Below are 26,894 nucleotides of genomic sequence, written 5' to 3' on the forward strand. Positions count from 1 at the left end.
CCCCTCCTATGGAGGCCCTCGTTTCTGCCCTAATCTGTAACATAGCTCCCCTCTCACAACTTCCACTGCAATTGTCAATGTTATTGTATATATTCTGCCCTAAATGTAAGCTTCAGAAAATCAAGAACCATGTCTGTTTAGTTCACTACTTCTTATTGGGCCTGGGATATGGCAGGTATTCAGGAAACATTTATTAAAGGAATTAGTTAATATGTAACAGAAATTACCAGGAATGATCGCTCACTAACACTGACTGAAGAACTTCTGCAGATCTTGAACTTCAAAGGACTTCAAGCTTTAGGTGTATGTGACTGAACATATACTATGAAACAAGTTATACACAGTTACTAAACGGTTAATGCATTATGTAATGTAAATACATGTATGCATACTATACATTATAAATGCATGTGTGTATACATTATATAAATATTTATGTGTATGCACATATATATTTTTATAATGTATATATTTTATGCATATATGTGTATTAAATATATACATATCTATGTATATAATATATGTAGACAGAAAATATACATTATATGTATGTATAACCATATATCATATAATGCATTAAATCTGTATGTGATACAAGGTAAATATATTTTATAATTTGGTTTTAATCTCCAAAGCTAATATTAACATTGGTGAAGATTTTGTGTAGCTGTGACATTGAAGACATTTCTCTCTCACATATTCATCCATCCCCTTACACTTCGACTGTCTTGGTCCTGAGTAGCTCACTGATTTTTTTTCTGTTTCATGAGGTCCTATATCCAATACCAAACTTTCAGAAGAATCACCTTATTTCTTAGTCTCTTGTTTTCTGTGGATCAAAATTCAGCTTCCAAGAGTTCAGCATTTGCATTTTTATATCTTGAAATACAGGAGTAGCATTTTGCTACTCCTAGCTTCAACTGGGAGCAAGTGAAACCAGGTGCTTCAAGCTCTTTTTGGAATGTCATAGGGAAAGACATAGGGAAAAATAAATCAATGCTGTACAAATGCATGTCTTTTTTTTTTTTTAACATCTTTATTGGAGTCTAATTGCTTTACAATGTTGTGTTAGTTTCTGCTGTATAACAAAGTGAATCAGCTATATGTATACATATATCCCCATATCTCCTCCCTCTTATGTCTCCTTCCCACCCTCCCTATCCCACCCCTCTAGGTGGTCACAAAGCACCGAGCTGATCTCCCTGCGCGATGCAGCAGTCTTGATAGAAGGAATTTAAGGAGATTTACTTTTCAACAGTAGTTTCTTGTAAGATGGGTCCTATACTAACCAGTCCTTTGGGAATGGCTTGTCATTTTTACATATGGTGATGGAACAGATTTGATAGTCTATCAGCTTCATAAGAAAGAATGTGGTATTCTAAAAAAGCACCTCATCTCCCCCTGAAACACTGGACTGAGCCATGAATTTCATAATACTCTGTGCATCGCACGCTCAGATATCCCACTGGCCATGAGCTTTGATGTTGTTTCATGGTCACAACGACATACATGGCTGCCTGGAGAGTCCAGGTTCTTAAAACACTGTTCACGATGATAAAGGGAGAGACGTCTATGTTTACCTCTCAATCTTCCACAATCTAAAGGGAAAGATGTCTGTTTTTACCTCTCAATCTTCCACAATCCTCAATGACTTCATATAAGCCAACCAGATAGATTGGGGACTTAACACCATTTTTAAGAGTGTTGTCACTCATACAACTGGCAACAGGAATGCAAAAAAAAAATGTTTCAATCATAGCAATGGTAACAAAAATTTTACAAAGGATCACTTTTGGGTCATGAAAATAAACTTTTTTATATGACTCTCAGTGAAAGTAAAAATTCTTTCCCAGCACAGAGCTGATTTTTTATGAGTTCAAATCTGTTCATTGCTTTTTCAATCTCTTGCTTCAAAACACACTAACTAATCAGTTGAACAAAGCCCTAACTGGTTATTATATGTACTTGCAAACTAGCAAATTCAATTTTCGACATAACAACACAAAGTAAAATGAAGTGGAAGGCTGTGATTTTAAGGGGGCTTAATCCTCCTTTGTTCTGTGAACTTCAGCAGCTTTCACGCCATAGCGGTCTCACAGCCCTTTGTTCAAGCTCACAACATCGAATGTAAAGAATGGCTTTACATTGTGATTTTCTTACCCGAGGAATCCAAATGCATCAAGAAAAATGTTCATCAAGGCTTGGAACAGAAAGAGGTATTTATTTTACAGGTGCCCGAGTTCTGTGTAACTCAGCATCACGGCAAATAGATTGAGATTGCAGTTCTGAGTTGAAATTCTCTTTGTCTCCTAGGAATCAGGAAGCCCGAACTCATGGCCCCAGATGATAACACTTTTAAAGAGTAGGTAGCCATCTTGGGGAACACTGACAATGACCATTTCACACACATGAGTAGAACCAGACGTGTGGGGGCTATCGCAAACTTGAGCGGCTGACGCTCTTCTCGATTAGACGGCTCTTAGTCAATGTTTCCACTTAAACACCTGGCCATGGTTTCTGCAATTTATCTCGGTGTGTATAAGAGATACGAATTCTCTCAAGGAAGTGAGTCACTGCGACAGAGTGGTGAGAGGCCTTGGATGAACTTGGGAAGGCTGTGTGGCCCGATTGTCTGTCATAAGCACAAGCTGTGAAGTTGGGTGGATTTGGATATGAATACTAGGTTGTCACTTCCTGGTTGTTCTTAGACAAATTATTAACTTCTCCATTCTTTCTTTATCTCATGTGACAGAGTCTAGAGGACTAAAGTATTTACTATTTTTGAAGTGTATCACACCATGCCAGCCTCGTAGTGTGAACCTGATATGGGTAGCTATCTTTTTTTTTATTTTATATTGGAGTATAGTTGATTTACAATGTTGTGTTAGTTTCAGGTGTACAGCAAAGTGATTCAGTTATACATATACATATATCCATTCTTTTTCAGGTTCTTTTCTATATAGGTTATTACAGAATATTGAGTAGAGTTCCCTGTGCTATACAGTAGGTTCTTGTTAGTTATCTGTTTTATATATAGTAGTGTGTCTATGTTAATCCCAAACTCCTAATTTATCCCCCCACCTCCATTTTCCCTTTGGTAATCATGAGTTTGTTTTCTATGTCTGTGAGTTTGTTTCTGTTTTGTAAATAAGTTTATTTGTATCATTTTTTAGATTCCACATATAAGTGATATATTATGATATTTATCTTTCTCTGTCTGACTTACTTCACTTAGTATGATAATCTCTAGGTCCATCCATGTTGCCACAAATGACATTATTTCATTCTATTTTATGGATGAGTAATATTCCATTGTATATATGTACCACATCTTCTTTATCCATTCATCTGTCAATGGACACTTATGTTGCTTCCACATCTTGGCTATTGTAAATAGTACTGCTGTGAACATTAGGGTGCATGTATCTTTTTGAATTATAGTTTTGTCTGGGTATATGCCCAGGTATGGGATTCCTAGATCATATGGTAGCTCTATTTTTAGTTTTTTAAGGAACCTCCATACTGTTCTCCACAGTGGCTGCACTGATTTACATTCCCACCAACAGTGTAGGAGGGTTCCCTTTTCTCCACACCCTTTCGAGCATTTACTGTTTGTAGACTTTTTAATGATGGCCATGGTGGGTAGCTATTGTGATTAAATTAGGAGATCTACCATACTGTTTCATGCCACAACCCTCTAGAACTCACAAAATATAAATGAAAAATTTGTACCAAATGAGCCTACATGATGACCAGATCTCCAACTGTATCATTCTCCCATTATTTGTCTTTTGCTTTATCTCATGCTCTTTTCAGTTGATTTAAATGGTGTCCAGTACTTATTCAAGAAACTTTTAAAGAACTGAAAGATAAGACAAGCAAACAGTTTGTGGAAGTATTCATAAGGCAAAGCTGATTTAGCTGTCATCAGCCCAGGCAGTAGAAACAAAGTTATAAATTTCTTAAGAGCAACAATGTAGGGGGAAAAAGGATAGAGCTTTGAGGGAAGCAGGAGAATAGGACAGAATATCAAAGGCTGTGTCTCTCCATCTCAGAGAAGGAGGATAAATCAATGTTAGTGAGAAAGGGGAAGAACCAATGGAGATTTTACAAAGATGAAATGGTGGTATATGACAGAAAAGTATTCTGATAGTCAGATATTGCACTGAAGAGGCTTTTAGACAAAATAAAATAGAAGGTTGCAATTCTGCAATTCACTAAAAACAAAATAGAAAGAGAAGAAGACGGCTGATAGTGGAGAAAGAGATCTGAGATGTTGAAGGGAGTTGAAGGGGATTATGCTGCAACAAAGGGAAGTAGGCTTATAGGACTGGCTTCTTGAACTTCACTGTCTGGTTCCCATTACTCTTCCTCTTCAAAAAAAAAAGTTATCCATTCCTTTCAGGGCAGAACACTTTGTCAAGTATGCTATTTAAATACTGACTTTAGAACATTTCCTTGATCTGAAAGCACACTACCAAGATTGGCAAAAATCCAAGCTCTTTCTTCCTGGAGTCCTTGTCAGGATTTATAGGAGGAGTGTTTTTCTACCAAAGATAAAATTGAAGAAGAACAGAACGTTAAGTGCACAAAACACAATTCCTGATAATAAAATACACTGGCTGGAGCTATCATGAAGGATATTTGAGAAATTATGTAAGAGATTCTGATTCATAAATATATCTGAAAGAATAATATTTCTTTTTTTAGTAGGAACATTTGAAGAACAGAAAGGAAAGGCTTAGAAAACTCTATATAAAATTAGTTTTTCTTATGTATGAAAAAAATTAGCTAACGCCTCTGATTTCCATTATACCACATATAGACACATATTAAATTTTACAGTTTCATGATCAAAGATTTGAAAATGGAAGCTGCTGAAGAAAAATGTGTTCCCTTATTTTCTTCTGCTGGATCCCAAGATCTAAGGCAGTGCCTGACACACAGTTGGCACTCAAGAAATATTTATTACATGAATAAAACAATAAAACTTTAAAGAAATCAAGTTAAAATAAATTCTGTAGTCACCACCAGCTCAGAGCTAATTAGTCCAGAAAGTCCTGAGATGTGGGTTTAATCTCATGGTTTGGGGTATCCCAACCTGAGTTCAAAGTCTCAATTCTGATAATAGTAAATCACTCAGTTTATAATCAACTGTGAAAAGAAATCAACCTGTTCATTAAGAAACAAAAGAAAGAAAACAATCTAGCTCTTTATCTGGATTTATTGTCCCATGTGTGTGGTGTGGGGGGTGTGTGTGTGTGACCGTCAATTGCTCTGAATCTTTCTCAGTGATACAAACACAGGGAACCTTCTCTGGTTGACATAGTTCCCTTTAAAGACTACTACTGGTGTGATGACTACAGGTGCAGAAAACACATCTAAGCCCACAGCAGCCTGTTTTACATACTGTTTCTGGAATATCTTTTCAAGTTATCTCCCATAGTCATGAGTTTTCTCAGAATGGTTAGTCAACACACTTTGAACCTTAAAATATATAATGACCCACAATTATGTATGAAAAACACTTCAAAATTAGACACATCCTGCCTCACTCCTTGATTCCCTTGTGCCTAAGTAACTTCCAGAGCTTTTAGATCACTTCTCCACATCCTCCCTGACACACTCGCCAGTCTACCCCAACAGAATCTTTTCTCACATGGTTCTCCTTCTGAAGAACGAGAAATGGGAGAAAGGCATACAATTATTATTTGGAAACCACTAAAATGAATAAAGAAGATGGCAAATGAGAAAGAATGATGTCTCTAGTATAAAGCTATAAGAGGACCATCACCGAAAGCAGAAAGCAGTGCGTTGATTTCTTTGAAAATAAACAATAGGGTTCTAAGAAACCTAAGAAGGAGAAGATGGAATTATGCCAGCAAAGACACTGCTCTTTTGAAATGAAAGAGACAGAGAAAGCAGGACAGAATGAAGAAACGCTGTCAAACTCACTAACTGCAGATCATGGGATTTCTCAGCCTGCATGATTCTACAAGACAGGACCATAAATCTCTTCAGTTATGAATGTGCACTACTCCTCAGGTAAACAGAAGGATGATGCTGAGGGTGATTCAGAGATCATCAGGGCTGATACTCTCACCACAGTCCCAAGGGACAGAACTAGTTCCTTCAGTTCTCACTTGGCCAGGATACCCCAAACCCGCTGCCATCCCAGACGTCATGTGGGCAGGACCTTTCAGAGAGCTGCAGGGGAAGAGCTGTGGGGATGACGCTGCCACTGTTATGACCCTGAAAGGTGGGACACCAAGCCAGAGAGGATTATTCTCAAGACTTTAGAGCCAATGAGAGTTGCCTTTCTAGGTTTTGGACTTGCTTGGAACCTGTCCCCCCTCCTTTCTTTCCTATTTTTCCCTTTCTGAATGGGAACATTTATCCTTGACCTGCGCCATCACAGTATTTTGGAAGCCCACAACTTGTGTGGTTTCCCATGTTCAGAGCTGGAGAGGAATCTTGTTTCAGGATGAATCATACCTCAAGTCTCCTGCATATGTGACTTAGATGGTATTTAAATGAGACTTTGAACTTTAGAGATGATGCTGAAACAGTTTAAGACTTTTGGGGCTGTTTGCATGGAATTTATGTATTTTATATGCAAGAAGGATGTGAACTTTGAAGGGCTAGTTCTATAGACTGAATTGTGTCACCCCAAAATTCATATGTTGAAGTCCTAACCTCAATGTGATGGTATTTGGAGATGGGGTCTTTGGGAGGTTTAGACAAGGTCGTGAGGGTGGAGCTCTCACGGTGGGATTAGTGCCCTTATAAGAAGACACATCTGAGAGCTTGCTTCCTTTCTCTCCACCTGCACACCCCAAAAAGGCCATGTGAAGACACAGTAAGGAGGTGGTTGTCTGGAACCCAAGGAGAGAGCCCTCCCCAGACACTGGCCCTGCTGGCACCTTGGTCTTGAACTTCCCATCTCCAGTACTGTAAAAGGTAAATTCCTGTTGTCGAAGCCACCTAGTCTGTGGTGTTTTGTTACAGCAGCCCAACCTGACTAAGACAGAGACCAAAATCCTAACCTAGATGAGCTGCCTGACAGATGAGGTAGAGGGGGAGAAATCGGGGAACAGCAGCTGCTGCTGAGGACGGCACATGAAAATACACAGAGGCAGCCTGTGCTCTACAGCAACACTGGCCAACAGACCTTCTACAATGATGGAAATGCACTCCATCTGAGCTGATATGATAATAGAGTATCCATTAAACACCTGTGACTACAGAGCATTTGAAATATTGCTAGTGTGACTGAGGAAATAAACTTTTAACTTTATTTCATTTGAATTTAATTTGAATAGTTTCAGAAATTATTTCCTACAGCCTTGAAGGATATTTTTAAAACCCTTTGAAAAACTAGTTCGACTAAAATGATGAAAAAATTAAAAATCAATAAAGAGTTAATAAAAGCAGCAAAAGATGAAAGCTGAGCTTTCTAAAAAGGAAATTTGAAGATAAATTCGTTAGTGGAATTAACACTGAGAAGCAGTAAGAAGTAGAATAGATGCCCCTGAAATAAAGTCAGAGACGAACAGATGCCCCTGAAATAAAGTCAGAGATGTAAAGAAAACCCTTGAGAAAATGGTACCTTTTGTGAAGGAAAAAAATATAGAAAAGTAAGCAAATAAGGAAAATACAATTGATTCGGAGGCAGATTCCATACACACATCATAAATATCTCCTTACCTGAAAACAGAACAAATAGAACTAAAAGAATATTCAAATATATATTGTAAAAGTATTTCTGAAATGAGGAAAAATATAAATATGTTGATTTCTTGTTGTGTTCCAGGAAAATTTGATATAGAATGACCAACTTTAAGACATGTCCTGAGAATTTATTAAAATTAAAGAATAAAGAAAGAATTCAGTGTGCATCAAAACTGGAAAAGCAAATCACCTGCAAGTTAGACGGAAAAAAAAAAAAAACCTGCAGGCTGGCCTCTGAAATCTTATCTGTAATGTTCAATGCCAAATGATAGGGTGGCAATGTCTACAGACTTCCAGTGACATTTTGTTTAAAAAAAATTATATGAAATCCAAATTTCCTATCACCAGGCTGTTGTTTAAACACATCAGTAAAACAGAGTGTTATGCACAAATGAGCAGGTCTCTGTGAATATAGAACTCATGAGTAAGTCTGTAAACATCATCTGATGAAGAAACCTGTCAGCAAAGAGATGAAGGAGGAAAAACAAAGACGTCAGGAATGAGGAAGCTGTAACTGACGGTGGACAGGGAATCCATGCACACAAAGCAATAAAGCACCTGTGACAGGAGGAAGCCGGAAGGTAAATAGTAAGAAGATCAACAATGTGAGCACGATGATACCTATTTCAGAAGTTGGTTTGGGAAGGAAAGAAGGGGGGGAAGAACACTTGAGAGCGCGGACATCTTCATCTGTCATAGGAAGAACTCACGACGTGCTTTCTAAACTTTGTATTAGAAGAAGACCTAACTACCTCAGAAACCAATCAGAGGTTTTCTGTTGGTTGCATGTATCAGAAAAACAACCAACCCAGATTAAGTTGAAGCAAAAAGGTGAATTAATAAAGGACACTGAGCCATTTCAAGGAAACTAAGAACTGGAAGGCATCTCCATGGCAACTAAGGCAACGGCAGCAACAGGACCACAGGCACCAGCCGCCCCTCCTGTCAGCTGTCAGCTCCTCTGCGGGTTCCCTTCCATCTTTCCTCCTTTCTCTGTAATCAGCTTTCTCCAGCTCATGTAAAGTCTGAGTAAGATCTCCAGAATATTGCCCATTATCACTTTAGTCCTGGTCTTCCTCCTTTTCAGGTCTAAAATTCTGAGGCACGTTTTCTGATTGACCCAGTCGGTCAGGTGTTCAATTCTGAACCAATCAATGATGATAGCAAAGAGAGCTGAATAAAGAGACTGTGTTTGCCCAGTGGAAGTCACACATGCATCCCTTAACCTCTCGACTATGGCCTGGGGGCCCAGGCAGAGGGGAAGTGAAATGGGGATGGGAGGGGTCCCCAGCAGAAGAGGGTTATTGAATGGACAATAGTAGACATAGGTTGTATTTGCCTCAGATATAATCTGAGCCACCACTTGTACCTTTGGCCCTCCACTCATTCACCAAGTAGTTCAAGTTATCCCTTTCCAGACTGCTTTTGTCCAATGACTTGTAACTGGATACACCGGCCCTTCAGAATGTCCCTTCATTCGGGCACAGCGATGGATACCTCCAGCCTGCTCATCTGCTCAGGTCCCAGGGGTTAGGAAGCACAAAGCCTTCCTGCCAAGCCGGGATGGGCATGTGAAGGAGAAATTGACATGTGTGGTTTCAAGCCACGGAGATTCGACGGCACTTTGCTCCTGTGACGTTACTTAGTCTATTTTATTGATATTCCATCCTCTTCTTGGATTTCCCATGTGATTCTGCTCTGCCCATTGGCTGCTAACTGCATGCTGGTCCAACAATTCCCTCTAATGCACTTCGTTACTCTTCCCTCCTGCTGTAAGGAAACAGCCTCCGCAATATTTGACTTTCTGTTGGGGGGTGGGGGTGGTCCCCTGGGCTGTTAGAGTCCTGATGAGAGCATGCCTTCTTTACAGACCTGTCTTCTTCTCAAAGGATACAGATGCTGGCCTCGGGGGCAGAGGAAGGTAAAGCAATTTTACCACCACTCGTTCCAAAATGTTTGCGCTGACGTTGAATTTGTCGTGTGCTCCTAGATTTATTCCTCACCTAAAGTTTGTATTTCAGAGCCCAAGATATCTCTTCCTCCTGACTCTCCTGTGGCTTATTTCAAGATCCCTTCCCCCAAACCATCAAACCTCTTGGGGCTCTGATCGATGTCATACAACATGGCAATCCATTCTAATATGAGGAATTTGACAGAGAACATCTTCATGAACTGAACGTAAGAAGACAAAAGAAAATTAAAGGTTTACCTTCTATGGTGGGGGGGGCCTTTTATCAATGGACTAAAGCAGTGGTTTTGAACCAGGGGATGATTTTGCCTTTCAGGGGATAGTTGACAATATCCGGAGACATTTTTGGTTGTCACAACTTGAAGGCATGTTACTACTAGAAACTGGTAGGTAGCCTGGGACAAAGTCAAGATTTAATTAGTAATCTACGTCCTTAATCAGGAAGTTCCTGCTCTGGATGCTGCCATCACTCCTCTTTTTTTTTTTTTTTTTCTTTCTTAGCGGTACGCGGGCCTCTCACTGCCGTGGCCTCTCCCGCTGCGGAGTGCAGGCTCCGGACGCGCAGGCCCAGCGGCCACGGCTCACGGGCCCAGCCGCTCCGCGGCACGTGGGATCCTCCCGGACCGGGGCACGAACCCGTGTCCCCTGCATCGGCAGGCGGACTCTCAACCACTGCGCCACCAGGGAAGCCCATCATCACTCCTCTTTAAACATAGTTCATCTCTACTTGCAACTAACAATCAAGTAAGACTAAGGAAATGACACAAATGGTACTGCCACAATTGTCACCAGAAGTCTTGGGAAAGTCTTATATTTTAACTGCCACTTGTTACCTGATGAAGAAAGAGGAAGATTGACTCTCTCCTAGGAGATGCTATAAATTATTTCAAAATTCTCTTATGAAAGACCTGAATCTTGCAAGTTTCATTGTAATGTATTCTCACCAAGTTAGAGCAGATATCTGACTCACAGTTTAATTTTTTAAGTACTAAAAGGTAAAATAATAATGTTGACCTCAATTCGTAATACTCCTGAGGATCTGAAATGAGGATACAGAACAAGATCTCTTGTTCTCCTAAACAGAAGTTGAGCCAATAACATAGAATACTTTATGAGCCAGATAATGTCTCGTGTCCTAGAGCTAAAGAAAATGTTGGCACGTTTTGCAAAATCACAGCTGTTTCAGTCTCATTTAGTTACTGGTCCACTCCCTGCAGCCCAGTTTGCCTTTTGAAATATAGCTCAGCTAGCTATTCTGCAGCATGTGATAAAAGCCCCTGACAAGGGAGGGTTTTTCTGTTTGTTTTGTTTTTAGCTCTTTGTCTCAAAAGCCTTAGAAATCTTGACAAGTGCTGCTAAGAAATACACAATACTTTTTTTAGAAAGAAGATGCATAGGGATTTCTGAATGTGTGCAAAATTGTGCATATTTTTATCAACAAATTAAATGCACTTTGGAAACATGAGTGTAAAATGATACCTTTCTAAGGTGAAAAAAAATGTTGAACTAATTTAACCATATGAAACACTGATGTAAGAAAGGATTTCTGTGACTTCATTCACATACCATGTGAATTTTTAGGCTACAAAACAGTCTGCCAGTAACCCGACTGAGTCAGACCTTTCAAGTAGATGATCAAGTAAGAATTTTTAATAAATTAAAGGATTAAATGAAAATAAACTTAAGCTGTTGATCAAACGGTAGCGTTCAGTTCGTAAAATTATGTGACTGTTTTGAAAGTTGTTAAAGTTTCAAAATTTTAAAATCATGACTCTCAAGAAACTACAACTATTTGGTTCTGCAGTCAAAAATTTATTAAAGCAAAATTTTCAAAAAGGTAGAACTGCAACTCCTATGCAAATGTAAAATGAACATATGTCAAAGATTTTATTCAAATAATTAATTAACAAGGGAACCAGTAAGATGGTAAGATCATTTCAAAGAGTATTTCAAAGCTAAATATTTACAGGCTATGTTAGGATAAGATGGTTGGACTAGATATAAAAACTGGTTAATGTCCAACAAGGTAATAAACTGTAAAACCATTAGGGTTGTCTCTTCCACCAGACAGAAATGATTTGCATCTCCCTGGGATAAAAATTGACAAGTTAACCTCTGCTTTAGAGCACTGTTAAATAGTCCATTCAATAAAAACTCAAGCCCAGCCTTGCACTGAAAGAACACTTCTGGCTATTTCCAAGTGTCTGGAAACTTCTCTGACAAGTCGAATCATCTTTCATTCATGAAAGTTCTTAATTCTTGATGACACTATTTAGTTTTTAGAGAAAGGTCTTCATCATCTTTATTTGACCCATGTACAATTCCCATATCATATTTTCAGACTAGTGCCCTAGATGGGCATTAGTTGTTCTGTGCTAAGATAAACATTAGAATTTCATAAGACAGTGTGTAGATGAATCTACAACTAGGTTATTTTAGTCATTAGCTGTAATTTAATGTATATTTAAAAGTACAATGGTATAAACAGGCTATTACACAAGTTCAGGGATTATAAATATTTTGAGCATAAGTCTAAAACACTTTATATTTTAATAAGCTCCCCAGGTGCCTAATAAGCTTAATAAATATGAATACTATAAAGAAAACTTTAAACATAATGGTAAGACTCACCCAAAGCAAAGAAAACCCTAAATTAGTGTTTTCTTCTAGTTTATGATACCTGTTACCTAATTTTCATACCACCTAAAACAATGCTAAACGTACACCAAGAGAAGTCATGAAATCACTGTTAATGATATCAAATACATGCGTACACAAACACAATCCAGTACAATTTTTGACTATTCAGTTGTTTCTTTTATCATGAATGAAGGCAGCAAACATTCTCCTAGACTTCACTTCTGAAAAGCAGCCCATCTACAAAAAAACAAAAACAAAAACAAAACAACAACAAAAAAACCACCTACGAATAAAAAGCACACATCTTTCATTTCTAATATTTTTATTATATATTTTTTAGATATTTATTTTCATAATATCAGCTAAAAAAATAATCACAGAAGAATAAGCTTTTGTATGTCTGCCCAGGTAAACTGCTCTATTTCAAATTTGTCAAGTTACAAATAAACCCCATAACGTGCGACGTGAACCAAACCACAGCATAGTGAGTATACCTGAAAGGCACAGAGTGTTCCCTTAGTTCCAGTAAGAGCAGGGTATTACTTATTAGAATGAAAAGCCTGGCCCTCAGTCATCCATTATTCAAAAATAATACAGCATGAATTATTCACTGATTCCAAAACAAAATACATTGTTGAAAAGCAAAGGTGACTAAAATAAACATGTGTTCCTGGACCTTACAATCAGACCCACTAGTGGGAGGACAAAGCTACCCCAAAATGGTGTAGCTTGAGATGCAAAATTAAAGCCGCTTCTGAGGACCATGGAATATTCCCAGCATCAATTTCACAAATTTGGATAAGATGGTATATTCCATAAAAAGCATTTTAAAATGCAAATATGCCACATGGATAAGACAAGGTATAAGGCAACTTGACAAAGAGTTATTTTAAAGTAGAGTCTGGATCTCCAGACTTCTGTTAGGCCAATTTTTCATTAATGTGCTGATTATTGAGACATAAAGCGATCTTAAAAAGCCCAAATCCAGCAGGCAGACGTGGAGACGCATGAGGGTCCAAGCGTACACTGAATGTGTAGGACCAGGGGAGGCACTCAGGGCTACAGAGGGGACACTGAAGAGAAGATCGTCTGAAGACCAGCTCTCCAAGGGTCCGCCAGCAAGGGAAGGTGCTGAGAATAGGGCTTGAATGCAACCCTAGAAAAGTTATAATTAGATGATTGAATGATTCCTTTTCCCTTGGTCTGTCTTCTCTTGTGTTCAACATGCTATTTTGACATTCTGCCCCATTCATTGGTGTAAATTATAACCTATAGATATGCTAGCCTTTATCAAAATGTCTTCAATAGTTCTAATTTACAGTGATATTGAGTGACCCTCGATCAGAACACAGAAAATGAGGTGCATTTTAGGAATAACATGCAGAACTGAGAAAACAGAGGATAGAATGCATTATAAACATTCTTAAATTGTATTTTTAAACTGAAAGAAGTCAGTAGAATAGCTTCTTAATAAGGGATGGGGGGAGGGTAATAATGATTTGTTCAGGATTTGAAATCTCTATGTGACCATCTATCAAACACCATTATGTGGACACCTTCAAGGACATGAAGACTCAACACAGGAATACTATGTGTTCATGTCCTTCTACCTCATTAAGAAGTTGGTAGAGTTCGGAGAGAATTATTTGAGCCTAAACAATTTTGGCTGTTTCAGTTCTAGTCATGTGCTTTCATTGAGGAGAATTGATCAGCGTTGGGTTTTAATTGATGTTGTTCATATTTTTCATATTAGAATAAGCCAAACAATATATTTAAACACATTCAGTATCCGGTCCTATGGTCAATATCTGGATAATATCAATTAATTCAGCTTAAATATAATTACACAGAACAAATTAGAAGAAACCCACTGTTATTAATGAAATATACAGAAATTATAGTATATCCTTGGTAAAGATGACAAAAAGTGTAAAAAGAGCATCCACTTAACAAAAAGCTACTCTGTAAGTATAGTTTCACATGTGTAAATACCTTATAACTGCTGAATGTCTAAGCCACTAGACGTAAGTTGGAGCGAAACTGAGAGAGCAAAACTACTTAACGTATAAATCTTCGGATATGGATGGTTTCTATACTGGCAACAAATACCTCTCTAAAAAGGAATGGAAAATGCGATTCTTGAGCTCAGGATCACAGAGCTGGCTGATCATTTATAGGTACAATAGAATATACACTGGGGGTTTTACAAATAAACCACCATTTCTCCTAAGAATTACCGTAAGCTCTGAGGTTTCTGCAGATCATACACCTCCAATTTCCAACATAGAGCTGCCTGTGCATAGTGTTGAGACTGCTCTATGTTCTAACAATTAGCAACAGAAGGACATCCAGAGCCGTTCCCATCAGAGCAGCAAATTATTAAAGGAGTCACTACGTCTGATTCACACTAACCGACACGACAGATATTTTAACACGGCTAGCTGGGATAATAACTGCAACCATTCTGTGCTCAGATGTTGCGACTCACAGGTCATGGTGTTGAAGGAAAATGTACACCTTTTGTAGCAGTATAATTGTAAAAGCTTTTAGAGTCTGCTTATAGTGTTCAGGCTCATCATATATACTTGATTAAATTCAGTTATTTTGTGTATTCATCGCTACTGCCTCATCCCTAAAAGGACTTGAGGTTTGTGTACTTGACCCCAAAACAAAAATGCATAAATATATGTAGAACTCTAGCCACAAGACCTTTTGCTACTCATTCATAGGTAACACTTTGGCCCCATGTGCAGTGATGTAGGTGAGCAGGACTTTGGCTCTCTGTTCAACTACATCGATAAGCTTCTCAATTCCTTGTCTACCTCCCTGACTCTCCCAGTAAACTTTATCAAGAAACAGAGACTGAAGGAGTTTCTGCCGTAAGTGCTGGCTCTTCAAAACAGAAACTGCAGATTCAGGAAACCTAAAAAGAGAAAATGATATTTCATTCTTCGTAATTGCTTGGAAATATTATGCCTTACCCCATGGCTCTGCCCTTCATTAATCTGGCAGAAATCACACTATCAGATAATACCTTGAGAATCAAAATGTTTTTTGTCACTGTCAAGCTGACACATCTCTTAATAATTACGTACTAGAAGAACAGCTTTCAAGGGAACTGCATCTTCTATACCATTGAGAACTTGACATAAATACCAATGTCTAACTTAAGGTTACAATATGTATGCAAAGAGAGGCATGGAATGAGAATGGATTCTGATAACCTGGAAAAATACTTTCCTCAATCTTAAGCTCCATTGCGCCCATAGAAACCACTTTAATCACTCAAGTAGAATCGTAACCTCATAAGTGTCAACATGGGGTTTTATGCAAGGAAATATGAGAAGAAAAGTGCTGACAATTTCAGTAGAGTACTCTTCTAGAGGAGAAGACGCATGACTGAACTTAATGAGAAATAATCCAAAATGTATGTAGTAAAAAGAAAAATCATTCCAAAATGCCCAATTAAATAAAGAACTGCCTTTGGTTCAGATAATACTTCAGGATTTCTAAAAATCTGGGAACGTTCTATTAAACCGGAATCCTAAATTGTTTTCAAATAAATTTAGCAAAACTCAAGTTTGAGACCCAGGGCATTCCACAATGAAGCATCTCTCTGGAAAACCTGAGGTCAGTTTAGAAGGATCCTTGCTGAATTACCTAAAGAGAGTGCATTGCGATTTCCGCTCTTCATTTAGGAAGAATAAAGCCAGGGGTCTAGCATATACATTATCTGAAGGACTTAGTACAATTTCTGGTTCAAAATTACCTGCAATGTTTTGCTGAATCTCCAATTTGGCCTCTCTCCAAGCTTTCATTAAAATGCTGATGAAAGCACAGTACAAATATTGGGGTGTAATAGTAAACTTAGTTGTTCCTTAAAAGCTAAAACAGAACATATAAAAACTAAAACAGAACATATGCTTGTTTCAAGCATACAGTCTGCCAGAAGTTTCAGGCCTCTAAGTACCTTCTCCAAAAGTCAGTGGAGCAAGCTGGGGAGAGCACTGAGGGAGCGTGAATACAGCAATCCACGTGCTCCAGCATTTCTGATGCTGCAGAGAGACCAAAGGCCACAGAGCTGGACGTGCTTAAAGGATGCTAATCAGATGCTCGGAGCTCCCCGAAGACATGTCCTATATAATTTAGTGACCATAGTACTAATTAAGTAAGAATTTTTGCTCTACGAAGTACTAATAATCCATGATTTATAAATTCTATGGCCCTTGAACTAATTTAGCTGTGGCAGAATGTACGAGATGAAACTGCTAAAACCATGGATCTCTTTAGCGACTCATCCTTTTCATAAAGGAAAATCAAAAAAATTACCTGACTTTGCATTACACTGATTAATAGAAATATTCTATGCATAAATCTGGCTTAGCAAAGTCTTCATTTTTGCTGTTGAATGGGTAAATTACATATTCAAAGAAGATTTAACTTTAAACTCATTACTCCTCATAATGCATTTAAGGTTAAATCCTCTTTGAAAGCATAAATAAAACGTGATTCATATTTTTATGAATGTATAGGATAGATGGATTCTCCAGGCATACACTTAATTCTAAGAGGAAATGCAGGGATTTAAAGAAGACCCCGTAATACCAACTCAGTAAGTGATGTCTCTAGTATGTAAATTTTCCTACACATAAAATTTCCTGAACTTAGACACTTAGAAGAGAGAATCTAAGAGAATCCACATATTCTACCTTCAGTCCACAAACAGATGTGAAGAATGAATATTAACAGGGAAAGACACAACAAAAACTCATGAAAGTGGGGCTCCTGAAACTCTCATTGTCTCTAGTGTCAAAAGACCATAAAATCCACATTACCTCATTCATGGAGCTAGGAAGAATTGTTGAAATATGCTTCAGAGTTTTATTAACAAGAGAAATAGGAACAGCAGAAACACCAAGAGTCACTGCAGAAAAATTACTGGACTTGGTCTTGGAAGACCTGGCTTCTACCCTCAATTTTAGGCTCGCTCATGTGTCCCCAGCAGTCACTCAGTTTCACAAAAGGCCGGTTGACTGTTTCACTGAAGCACCCTTCTATCTTCAAGTTCAGACACACACCCCAGTTCCTTAGTGACCCTGATTTCTCACTAAGGTACAAAGACTATGAAGTGTGCTTTTTGGGGGGAAGCACTGAAATGTAGCCTCAGCCTCCATGGTTGGGGGCGAATAGCTCAGACTCTGCAGTGAGGTTCCTGCCACTATGGAGTGTCTTAGTTTCCTATATTTCCAAATCCTTCTTGAGTGTAAGCTCAAGATACTTTTCCCCATAATCTATGTCTATGGAAGGATCTTCAAATGCTCAGAAACCCTCCTACTTGAATTAAACAGCCATTGTCTTTGGCTACCATGTCCTACTCAGCCGACGGGCTCTGACTTCCCATGCGCTGATCAAAGTCACTGAGTTTATTCTGCCTTTGGACATCCTGCCTTGTCAATATCAGCTCGTCTGTTAGTTCCCAGGTCCTGTGCCCTGGTAATGGAGCCCCTGTCACCTGCTCACCCCTGCTGTGCTGCTTCCTATTCCACAGACCTCCACATGACTCCAACCTCACCCACGTGAATTTTCACAGTGAGGGTCAAGCCACATGATGGAGGTGAAACTCAGTAGGACCTTTGTAGGTTGCACGGGTCAGTGACGGTAAAACCTGGCGGCACCCTTATTCTGTTCCCCTTGGGTTTGGTTCCCTTCTCTGGGCTTCCATTCCCAGATTCTCTTTAAGGGCTAAATTGATCAGACACAGGATGTGAGCCTTCTCCAGACCTTACTACTTATTCAAGAGAAATGTAATGTCCTGCAGATGTTACTACATCAAGAAACTTACTCTTGGATGCCTTCTAACAGTTTGAAGTTCAAGTTATCTTCGCTTCGGTCAAAGAAACCCTTGTTGTCTATAAAGACCAAGTGCCTTGGGTCCTGCTTTCGCTGGACAATGTGGGCTAGAGCCACGGCATCCTGGTTGTCGCACTTCGCCCTCCGTCCACTCTGTACACAGGCATCTTCCTTCCGAGGTCGGAACCCACAGCAGTTTATATCCAAGCGATTATAAATCTTAAAAGGGAAAACAAAAACAATTCTGAGATGCTGAGTAAAAACAAAACTTGGGAAAGTCGGAAGATTTCCAAAGAATGAGCGCTTTCTAAACAGCTGACTTGCCAGGATCTAATTGGGGCCAGGCTCATTTAATTAAAGGCAACACTTAAAGTCCAAGGTTCATATCCTTCTGACTCAGCGATGGGTCTAAGCGTTGCCAGATCTGCTAACAGCTCCAAAGGCAGGTCGTCCAAGCTAAGCATCTCCACCCTTAATATTCAGAGTTCCCACTGACATCATACACCGATGCGTGGCCAGAAGAATCTCTGCTCTGGTGCTACTCGGGACAGAAGATAGAAACAATTGTACTTTGACACATCCAGAAACCCTGAGTGATCTCAGAGGCTCTAAAAGTTGACTGCATCCCCTAACCTCTCTGGATTTCAGTATTGCAGTGTCTAACGTGAAATAACAGAGAAGAAATCTATTGAAAAGATGCGCGATCCAGTAATGATAGCCAAGAACACTCTATGTATGGAGCCCAGAGTTAGATTTTAAATAAGTAACCAGAGTGAGCAGAACAGTTGGGCCTATTGGTGTTTATTGTGGGTAATAAGGCTACTACCCTCTAGAAGAGGGCAAACAGATTAACTAGGAAAGGGAGAATTGGGTTACTTCCATTTCTTCTGGGCAAGGGAAGAAATAATATTTATTAATCAGGTTAAAGAAAAGCCTAGGCTCAGGAGTTAGATAAATTTAAACTCAAGTCTCTTCTCTCACACTTTTCAGCTCCGCGACCTTGTATAGATCCCTTTACGTTACTGACTCTCAGTTTAATTATCTGCATAATGGGAATGAAACTATTCACCTTGCGCATTTAGTGGGAAGATTAATGAAAGTGTCTGGACACACACCAGCCCTGACCCAGGCATCTAGAAGATACTCAAAAAAAAAAAGAAAACTGTCATTACTATTGTTGAGACACAACGCACACACTATATGAAGTGATTTACCTCAGAAAAAGCTTCCAAGGCAAAAGGTAATTTCTCCATTTCAGTGAAGGAAAACTGAGCCTCAGAGGGGTTAAATAATCCGCTCTGCTACTTAAATATTAGTAAGTAGCAAATTTAAGATTCAGACACAGTTGTGTTTTTCTTCAAAATGCCACGATTTCCCCCCAATACGTCACGTTGAATAGTTTAAGGCTAGTAGAAGATTGTACATACGCTCAAAATTCAAAAGATGGCTCAACACAGAGTGTCATTTTTATTCTTTTGTCACTAAACTCCCATCCTTTCTCTTCTTCCTGGGTTTTTGCAGATCCTGTGGGGCTGTGGCCACTTGCTAAGGAACGGATGCAGAAAGAGTACTACCAAAATTGAGCCTAATTTGAAACAACTCTTCATTCATTCATGCAACAGATGTTTATGTAACATCTTCTACCCCCTAGCAGTGGGCCAGGCACCAAGGCAAATGTCACCCATGGCCAGCACCCCTCCACCAGCACTACTTCCGGAGGAAAATGCAGTGGTTTAATCTTGTCTCACTACCACAGCAAACTTTGAGAACTGGACAAAGGACCCTCCTCTCTGTTTTCTGCAGATAAGTAGACTTGGTGTCAAATAGCACACTTTGGGAAGCAGGAATTATAAGAGAAGTTAGCATAGGCCAATTTTCTATGAGGTTTATATAAAAGCAGTTACGTGGGATGGGGTGGCCCATGAACCACAAGCACTTGGACAGTTCGGAGGGTACAGTGCTGGTCGAGAAACAGTCTACAGATCAGGGAGGGCTCTGGCAGAACTGGCTCCAGGCAGCCGATCCACAGGGTCATGAACCTAACCAGTGGTTTATCCAAAAACATCACATCGGCTGACTCCAGGGCATGGTGAGTTCCCGGGGCTGGTTCAAAGTTTCCCAAAGGTGGGCAAGAATGCCCAACCATAGGACTGCAGGTTAAATGGAAAAAAGCATAAGTTGGAAGCTATTAGAAAAATGTACTGAGCCCTTTCTTCTCAATTTGATGTATTTTATGTAGCACCCTGACTGCCTTTGACTATAAGAGAAACCAAATGATACAGAGAGATTGTATATGCTCACCAGTTTTTGAGTGACCATCGGGGGGTCAGGGAGAAGGTAAAGTTAACTCTTCTAGAGAATGCGTCTCACCCAATGTCCCCCCTTTGGGGGTGGGGTTTTAAAAGTTTGCTTATTGGACTCGAGAGGATTTTTGAGAGTGGGCTATTTTTGAGGGCTTGTCTATAAAATTATATTGCCAGTCACTTTCCAATGTCTCTTTTTTATATACATTAGCTAATAATTCTCAAAGAATCCTTTTCCCATCATCTTCACATGTTTTTATCCAATTATAATGACATTATATACAGGGGGAAAAACTTAATCTTCTTTCATTTTGGCTACAAAATCAAGGTGTGTTGTGTTGGATATGTGTGATTAGAACTTAAATTTTAACGACAGATCTACCAGCCAGTTCTTAAATGGTGCTCTGAACCCTAAGCTCTTTCTTCATTTTTGATTTCTAGTAGCGGGAAAGGACCAAGACATATAGCAATATTTCTGTTGTTTCTACAACAAGGACACGAGTATCATATATGCTATTGCTAAATTACAAGCACTTTAACGTTCAGGCCTAACTTTTAGTACTTCTGTAAATATTATACTTTTCTATTTTTAAGCTAAAAGAAAGCATTAAAAGTTAGAAGTGGGACAGACCGACTTAGGGCATCTTTTCACTATCTTCTACCATTGGACTGTTTCAAACAGTGCACTTTTAAAGTGTTTTGTCTGATCTCATTTTGAATCACTCAACAGTCTGTGATGATTTCACCACTTCCCTGTCAGACTGTTGTGCCCTTCAAGTCTCACAGACGTTGTTATTGAAACTGGGTGTGTGCGTTCAGCTTAACTTCTCTTCCAAAAATGTTTATCGTTCCTTTTGTTCAGATCTATGCAGGTACCTGGTGGGTATGTTAACACACGTTGAGTGTGTGTGGTGTGTGTGTGTACACCTACAGATAGAGAATCAGATTGCAAGGCTTTAAATACTCTGAGTTTTACTTTGTTTTTCTTAGCATCCAACTATAGTAAATTATGTCTTTGTATTAATAACCTTGTCTAGCAAGGGCTTAAGCAGCTCTTAAATCTTGTTCCTAGCTCTTCCCAGAATTCTGTTTATAGTCTCCCTTTCAAATTGACATTCAATATTCCCAAAATAATTTGACCACAAAACCATAATCCACTCCCTTAAATTCAACACCATTTTGCTTGGCATTTAATTTAGTTATATATTGAATATACTTCCACTTACACTGAGCAGAGTTTACCCACTTTTTAAGGCCCAATAAAGCACATCCTAGACATCTATATATCCATAAATATGGTTTTAATATATGTACTTGTTTAGTCCACACATTTAAGTGTCACATGATCAGGCACCATAGTTACCATCTACATGTCTATGTTCTTAGATAATAATCCTACAAAGAAACCTATTTGGGGGTAAATCTTGTCAGTTAAGCAGTTAGGTGTTGATCACCATTATTGCAACTTGTTCAAATTCACATCTTCTTACTCTTTAAAACAAGGAAAATCTTTTGCAAAATTGATCTTCTGAATCTGAAGATTCCTGCCAATGATGAGTTTCTATAAAATGACTCTTTCCTCTTTTAGGAAAATATATCTTTTCAATGTTTACCTAACTAAAATTATACTCAGAAAATTCAGGTGTTCCTGCCAAATATTTTGTTGTTGGGGATATTTTTAGATATCTTGCCTTCTTCTCAAGTTTCTTTTTTTAATCCCATTTTCCTTTTGGTAGTGTGAGTTTTGTCTGTAAGAAAAAGTATCATAAGAGTGACTCAAGTTATGTGCACAGAGCCCAAACCAGGATGTCTCAGCTGCCCTGCCTAGCTCTCTAAGGCCCAGTAGAAACCTGCAGAAATCCAGTCACTCCCCATACTTCTGCACCCCGCCCTTTCTACCTGTGTCTTCAAAGAGTGGATCTGTGGGAGTTTCTTCTTATCTCTTTTTCCTCAAAGTAAAGCAATTAAATGATTAATTTTACTGCCTGAACAAAGGCAATAAAAATATTCTAAACATGCTGCTAATATTAATAATGAAAAACATAATAGCAGTCATTTACTGAGTGTTTGGTATGTGCCAGGAATTGTCCACTTAATCCTTTACGTGGATTATTCGATCCTCATAGCAACCCTAAGAGCTAAGTGCTAACGAGAGTCCCATTTGATGAATGAGGACTGACTCAAGGTCCCTCAGCTGACACATGACAAAAGTCAGGCTTCCAACCCAGATGTCCATCACCCTGTGTTTCTCAGGGGCATCCTCCAACACGGTGCTGCAGAGAGATGAGTACATTTGTGCAGAATGTTAACTGACCCAACTTGCAATAAGTACTGGTCACAGGTTTCAGCAGAAACACAAAGAACTTCAGTGCAAGAGTTCAGGGAAAATTCATGAAGGAGAGGATATTATAATTGGGTTTTAAAAGACAGGCAGTATTAGCTAAAAAATATGCAAAGGCATGAAGGTAGCAAATCCAAAGGCATCTTTAGAGAACCTGAGGGTATGTTAGACCAATGCTTCTCAAATGGTCTGCCATGAAAAACCTAGTGGTTTTGCCTTTTCTCTCCCCGGGCCCCATATTCCATGTGGCCTGTTGCTTTGTTAAAAGATGATAAAATAGAGATTATCGTATTAAGCGAAGTAAGACAGAGAAAAACAAATATCGTATGATGCCACTTATATGTGGAATCTAAAAAAAACGATACAAATGAACTTATTTACAAAACAGAAACAGACTCACAGACTCAGAGGACAATCTTATGGTTACCAAAGGGGAAAGGAAGGGAGGGATACGTTGGGAATTTGGGATTAAAATATAAATGCTATTATGTATAAAATAGATAAACAACAAGAACCTATTGTAGAGCACCAGGATCTATACTCAATATTTTGTAATAACCTAAATGGGAAAAGAACCTAAAAAAGAACATATATATGTAAAACTGAAGAACCTAGGGGTAAGACAGGAATAAAGACACAGACCTACTAGAGAATGGACTTGAGGATATGGGGAGGGGGACGGGTAAGCTGTGACAAAGTGAGAGAGAGGCATGGACATATACACACTACCAAACGTAAAACAGATAGCTAGTGGGAAGCAGCCGCATAGCACAGGGAGATCAGCTCTGTGCTTTGTGACCACCTAGAGGGGTGGGATAGGGAGGGTGGGAGGGAGGGAGACGCAAGAGGAAAGAGATATGGGAACAGATGTATGTGTATAACTGATTCACTTTGTTATAAAGCAGAAACTAACACACCATTGTAAAGCAATTACACTCCAATAAAGATGTTTAAAAAAAAACTGAATCACTTTGCTGTACACCTGAGTCATTGCAAATCAACTATACTTCAAATAAAAAATAAAGAAAATGTAAATAAAATTTAAAACATTAAAACTGCCCCTTTACAAAGAAAACTGCATTTTATAAAGAAAGTTTAAATTACACAATAAAACATGTAATGAGTGGAATTGAACAATTCACTGTAGTAACTCATCCGACGCTTGGTACAGAGCAGGCACTTGACATACGTGTACCATGGACAGAATTCTCCCGAGAGCATCCGCTTTGCATTTGGCTATTTACAAAGCTCCTCCAAAACATTGTCTTCTTTGGGAAGACTCAAATGAACAAAACGATTCCGGTAGAGTAAGACGTGGGTCTTTTTAGAACAGCATCCAGTGGATGGAGTGGGAAAGATGGGCAGGGAGCAAAGAACAGGGCTGCCTGTCCTCCTCGTTTGCTTCTGATTGGCGCCTTTACGTGGTTCAGTTTCACTAACTGTGGACCACGGAGTCTCACAGCCCACGGGGAGTCCATGGAACACCCTGCATGCAAGAGGCATTTGAAAAACAACACGCACATGTGACAGAAATAACAATAGCATTGTCATTTGCAGTTTTCTGGAAGATTCCTTTGAATTCCAGTGGTCTCACTTGACACCTCATTTGTTTTTAGAAAATGCACGGAGAGAAAACTTTCAGTACATATTTTATCTCAAAAAGGCAAAAAAACAGTGAGAATTGTCAGCCCCACCCTAGGAAGAGAAACACAAGCATATGGACTGACTTACTTGCCAGCTAATAACTCACGTTGGAAAATCCTCGTACTTGGATTTGTCTTGATGTCAATCAACGCACTGTTGCCATGTTATCAGTGGAACCAGATTTGGATCCCTGTGGTCTAGTGGGTGTGTGGATCTCTACTAGATCACAGAGAAGGGCGACCTCAGACAAGCACCGCGGTCCCTATGGTACTTGTGATCACAGACCTAGGCCCATACCTTGGGAGCTCAACAAAGCAAAAGCAAAAGCATCCTTCTCACCAGTCTGCACCTGTATAGCTAGGGAACTCTCATCTCATGAAATAATAGGTTTCATTTTTCTTCTGTGCTACCATGGCAGCAGCTAGCCTGTTAGATGAGTATGCATTCAAATGTGACCAGCAGAGTAGCTGGTGAACGATGAGAAAAGTAAAAATCGTTTGCGGTACATAGATCTAACTATGGGCATCGGTTCCCCTGTGCCTCAACCTCTGTAAACAGCAGTCATGGCTCTACACCGCCTATCCTCCAGAATTCCACGCTTAAAAATAACTATCAGTATATACCAATTCCATGCAGACGCTCCAGTTTCTGTCCCATTACTGAATCATAAGTAAAGACTAACAGTGTTTTTTTATATATAAGTAAAACTATTTTTAATGCTACAATACATTTGGATCTATTTCTACAGATGCAGTACTTGAATTCATGTACCTCTGAATAAATACCAGAAGTCAAACATCATTCTGCCACAGAAAGACTCTGGAAAGAGTCACTTGTCACCAGGCAAGTGACAATCTATTTTTAGAGAAAGAAATTTCACATTCTGTAATTGCACAAGCAGAGCTGCGTGAAAATAGCCTGTCAAAGGCACACCCACCTTCCTGTAAAGATTTACAAAAAGCACTTGACTAAGAAAAACAGTAAATATTTTATGGAATTCTGATTTATAGAATGGATTTACATGAAGCAAATATTTAAAACAGCAATAAAATAACCTTAATATAAGTACACTTTCTTAAAAATACTTTCAATGAAATGAAACAGCATTTTTAATGATTTAACATTAAACAGGGTTGCCAATAATTTTTAAATGATGTACATTTACATCTCAGGGAACAGTTCATTCAAAGCTTTCCCCTTGCGTGACTTGACGTGTATTCATTTTTAGCATTCTTATGGAATTTCTATCTGTTTTATTTTCCTCTATTATGTAGTATTTTATTATAAGGACAGTGACAAAAATGAGTAAAGATAAACTAAATGACTATAGCAAAACACAATGCTGATTATGCTGACAAAGATTCTGTGCTTGACCAAAGTCAGGCTCCTGAACTTTCTCCGAGGCTTTTCACACCCTTCCTTATAAAATCAAGTTTTAGCAAGAAACCTGCAAAGTCAGTTTAACCAGGAGCCCTCACCCTTACAGCTACCTGATCACGCTCAATACCTAACCTGGGTCCTCAGCTTCCACTATCCCAAAGGTGATGTCTGAGCACCTGTCTTTAGCAAGAATCTGGTTAGGTCACTTTACCTGGAACTCCCCTTCCCCCGGATGTTTGCTCTTAGCCATTTTTCACCCCTTGACCCCTACTCTGCCCCCCCACACACCCGGCTATACGTTCCCACCTGCACTGCTGTATTCTGGGTTCAGCCCCATCTCTCTCCCCACTGTAAAATCCCACTGCAGTGATCCCTACACCTATTTCGATGATCGTGAACAAAGGCTGATTTACCATCTTTAACAAGCACCATGGAATAGTTTTTCTTTAACAATGATTAACACAACCTAATGTAACATACCCCAAAGTTATTGAAACTTATTTTTTATGGAAATCAGCTCTCTTTATAAGAAAGATAGACTGATTATTTTCTGGTTCTTTAAAAATAAATGCTGCTTGAGAGTAGAATGGAGATTGCCAGGAGCTGGGGAGTCGGGAAGATGGAAGATGCTGGTCAAAGAGAACAAACTTTCAGTTAGAAGATGAATAAGTTCTGAGGATCAGACTATATTTAATAATACTGTATTGTACACTTGAAATTTGCTAACAGAGTAGATCTTACACATTCTCACCACACACACACACACACACACACACACACACGGTAACTTTGTGAGGTGACGGAGGTGTTAATTAGCTTGACTGCAGTAAAGATTTCACAACATATATGTGAATCAAATCACCCCATTGCACACTTTAAGTATAAGCATTATATTTGTCAATTATACCTCAATAAAACTAGAAGGGAAAAAAAAGAGAAAATAAAAAAACAAATTCTGCTTTACTAAATTAGACTTTAAAAACAAAGATTATTTTTAGACACATGTATAGAATTTCCTGTTTGAAAATGTATTTGT

General features: G+C 38.9%; 1 protein-coding gene across 2 annotated transcripts in view; it reads right to left on the minus strand.

Moving 5' to 3' along the window:
• Nucleotides 1–11,491: 11,491 nt before the first annotated feature.
• GASK1B (golgi associated kinase 1B) overlaps nucleotides 11,492–26,894 on the minus strand; it is a 42,827-nt gene continuing 27,424 nt past the window's right edge. For both annotated transcript variants that reach the window (XM_033421557.2, XM_004266166.3), the window contains exons 4-5: nucleotides 18,183–18,409; nucleotides 11,492–15,263 (exon numbers count right to left, since the gene is read on the minus strand). In XM_033421557.2, coding sequence (XP_033277448.1) covers nucleotides 15,056–15,263; nucleotides 18,183–18,409 — 435 coding nt within the window. In that variant the 3' untranslated portion in view covers nucleotides 11,492–15,055. The remainder of the gene's footprint in view (nucleotides 15,264–18,182; nucleotides 18,410–26,894) is intronic.

The sequence above is a fragment of the Orcinus orca genome, chromosome 4, assembly GCF_937001465.1.
Source record: "Orcinus orca chromosome 4, mOrcOrc1.1, whole genome shotgun sequence".
NCBI classification, from domain to species: domain Eukaryota; kingdom Metazoa; phylum Chordata; class Mammalia; order Artiodactyla; family Delphinidae; genus Orcinus; species Orcinus orca.